This window comes from Jatropha curcas, chromosome 3 (assembly GCF_041381405.1).
Source record: "Jatropha curcas cultivar XTBG-Jc1 chromosome 3, XTBG_Jcur_1.0, whole genome shotgun sequence".
Lineage (NCBI taxonomy): Eukaryota > Viridiplantae > Streptophyta > Magnoliopsida > Malpighiales > Euphorbiaceae > Jatropha > Jatropha curcas.
Window position 1 is genome coordinate 11,262,297 of NC_143153.1, and position 3,408 is coordinate 11,265,704.

General features: G+C 29.2%; 1 protein-coding gene across 1 annotated transcript; it reads left to right on the top strand.

Annotated features, from left to right (window-relative positions):
- The first annotated feature begins 259 nt into the window (after positions 1 to 259).
- LOC105646441 (transcription factor MYB15) lies at positions 260 to 1,612 on the top strand. Its single transcript, XM_012232295.4, has 3 exons — positions 260 to 474; positions 556 to 685; positions 939 to 1,612. Exons 1-3 carry the CDS (start codon positions 342 to 344, stop codon positions 1,447 to 1,449), a joined length of 774 nt encoding a protein of 257 aa, XP_012087685.1. The 5' UTR covers positions 260 to 341; the 3' UTR covers positions 1,450 to 1,612.
- The last annotated feature ends 1,796 nt before the right edge of the window (positions 1,613 to 3,408 follow it).

The following is a 3,408-nucleotide window of genomic DNA, read 5'->3' on the forward strand; positions in this document are numbered from 1 at the left end:
TTTAAAAAAAAAAAAAAAAAAAAAACAATTGAACTGACGCCTTTAGCCTTTAGGAACTCTCCTTGTTGGGTCTGCAACGGCAATATTAAAATCGCGACAAGCCATTTTCATCGTACCTTCTAATGGGCCCTCTTCCTTAATTAAGAACACATAAAATTAAAGAAGGATCCATCCTCGAAGGTCAACAGTAGCTCTTAGCAAAGTTTAAACACGTTTTGTTTTCATACTTCTGTTGGAATGTATATAAGAGATCAGATATATGTCAAGTGTTCATTTGAGCTTACTATCGATTGATCCCTCTCTTGACCACCTAAAGCTGAGGAAAGGATAAGCCACAAGAAATGGTGAGAGCCCCTTTCTTTGACAAAAATGGACTCAAGAAAGGAGCATGGAGTCAAGAAGAAGACGATAAGTTGAGAGCTTATGTACAGAGATATGGCCATTGGAATTGGCGTGAACTTCCCAAGTTTGCAGGTATATATATGTATGTATATCATTCATAAATCATATAGGTATAAAAGAGTTCTTCTGATTTTGGGTTCAACAAATTAACAGGACTATCAAGATGTGGAAAGAGTTGCAGACTCCGATGGATTAACTACCTTCGGCCTGGAGTAAAGCATGGAAACTACTCTAAGGAGGAAGAAGATTTGATCATCAGATTGCATGAACAATTTGGAAATAAGTATGGAAGTTATTCCCTTTTCCTTTTTATTATATAATCAGTTTCAGCTACCATTCAAAACTCCGAATTTCACAGTTTTTTAAATGATTCTAATATCAGCTTGAATGGTGCAATCTAACCAGAAGTTAGATTTGATAATCAAATTAGAACAATCAATTTCAAAATTAGAATGGATTATTACTAGTAAGAATAAAATCCCACTTTCTTTAGTTTTGCAGTAGTTAATCTCACATGAAATTTTCCATATTTGCAGATGGTCAAAGATTGCAGCAAAATTACCAGGAAGAACGGATAATGAGATCAAGAACTACTGGCACTCCCATCTAAAGAGGCGAGCGAAGAAAAGTGAAAGTTCAAATGGCATGAAAGAGCAGTGTTCAACTGAAACTTTATGCGAAGTTAGCCAAACTAGGAATCTGAAAATAGAGAGTTATATTGCAAAAACCCCATATTCTCACCCAATATTAGAAAGTTACCCTTTATCGGCGGAGCCATCTTCAAGTGAAGTTTCTCACTTGAGCTCCGCAGATTCTTGTTTGGTTACTGCATCTGCTACAAGTTGTAATGTGGAAGATAGAGTCTCTTATTCTTTTGAAACATTCGAAGATACAAGTGGAGATTTTTGGACCCAACCCTTTGTGGCTGATCAAGATGGTTACATATTATCAGTGTTAGATGGAGGATTTACCTCTCCATCTTTCACAAGTTATGATGATAGTGTAGATTTGTTCTACCAGGTGATGAAAGAACTTTCAGGAAATTAGTTTAGTTTTTGCTATATATATATATATATATAGAGAGAGAGAGAGAGAGAGAGAGAGAGAGTTACAGCGAACGGACACAATATACATATGTTTATGTGTAACGAAGCAAAAACTATATATATTAATGTTATCACATGATGATTCTTCATCATAAGCATCAAAATCCGGTGATCATGGTTAAATTCAAGGTGATGGAGAGTTTGAGATCCATGAAGGAACTATTATGTTGCATCAAAATTAAGATGATAGAGGATTATCAAAATCAAGGATTTGAAGAGATCCAGACTATGAATCGTAATTACTAATTAGATCTTACTAGAGGAGAAACCAATACAAAAGCTGGATTATATATATATATATATATATATATATATATATATATATATATATATATATATATATATATCTCGTTGTTTGCCAATTAAAATGAGAAATAGCATGTTTGTTTATGTAATTGCAAATATTTTCCTTGTGTAATTTATCTTTTGATTATGTAATTTCTCGACTGGATTACACAAACTTTCAAGCAAGTAAATTACTTGATACAAAGGGCAAAATTACTTTTCTTAATTAAAAATTACATAACTTGATCATTATGCATTTTTTTTTCAATTTTGTTTTGTTATTTCCATTATGCAATTGTCTTAAGTAATGGGAAAAAATATCAATGATATTGAGTTATAATATATCATAAAATAATTATTCTTTTCTTAATGGAAAATTTTCTAAACAAATTATGTTTAGAGTTATAACCTTTAGATTTGAGCTGGAAAGTGACAGACATACACAATGACTTGGAAAAAAAAAAAAGTTAACAGTCTTCATTATTTTGTTGACTTGGAATTTCTATTTTAAAAAAATTCTTTTTTTTTTTAATTTATTGTTGTTCCTCCTCAAAGCTAAATCTTTAGAAACCTAAATTACTAATCATATCCCTATATTCAAACTCTCAAAGTCAATAAAATGTAATTAGCAACAACATTTCATTTTTTTTCTTAAATGAGGTCGAAAGCGCTTTACTTTTTAGTGGGAGCATGATTTAGTCATATCTTAATGGACAGAATACTAATTAATAAAAAAAAAAAAAAAAAACTATCAATCCTATTTTTATTTATTTACGGTAGATGAGAAGGAAGATAAAATGAACAAAGAAGAGAAGGGTGAATTGGCGGCTAATTTAGAGAAGAAGATGAAGTGGAAAAAAAAAAAAAGTATATATCATGGAACAGTGAAGTAGGGCTTCTTCTGGACCCCACGGTCATAAATGACAAATAACATTTGTATCTCTCATTGTCCTTGTCGTTTGTATCCCTCATTGTCATTTTTAGGCTTACGTGTAAAAATTATTAAAATAAATAATGACATCTGATTCAATGTATTAAAAGATTAAAAGAGAATCCAAAGAAACTTAATTTCTATACAATAAAATAAATGGAAGAGATAAATATTTTATACTTTTAGAGAACGTTTGATTTAGTTCATTTATGCATAATTTGTAAATATTTAGTAACTTTTTTAATTAGCAGCTGATAGCTAATAGAAGCTTCAAATAATTGTTAATTTTATTTTTGAATTTTTTTTCACATGAGTTGCTAGCTCATTTAAATATTATTTTATTTGGATTCCATTAACTTGACAAAAATAACTATTAATAAAATTCTCAAATCAATATTTTTATGATTTTATTTATAATTTTTTAAAATATTATTTTGAAAGATTTAATTAATATTTTTATTTATATAATACAATAAAATAAAAAATATTAACTTTAAAAATAAAAAATATAAACATTATAAATTATAATGCATAGAAAATAATTATATTCTTAATGATCATTCTACATTTTAAGTGCTACCAAAACTTTATCAAATACTAATATTCGTTAACTAACTGTTTCCAATTACCATCTACCGATCTATCATAAATCACTGTCAACCATGTAAGAACAATTAAACCAAA

Coding starts and splice junctions, on each gene's coding strand:
- LOC105646441 (XM_012232295.4), top strand. CDS start 342: ATGGTGAGAGCCCCTTTCTTTGACAAAAATGGACTCAAGAAAGGAGCA. Junction 475..555: donor TGAACTTCCCAAGTTTGCAG/GTATATATATGT, acceptor ACAAATTAACAG/GACTATCAAGATGTGGAAAG. Junction 686..938: donor CATGAACAATTTGGAAATAA/GTATGGAAGTTA, acceptor CCATATTTGCAG/ATGGTCAAAGATTGCAGCAA.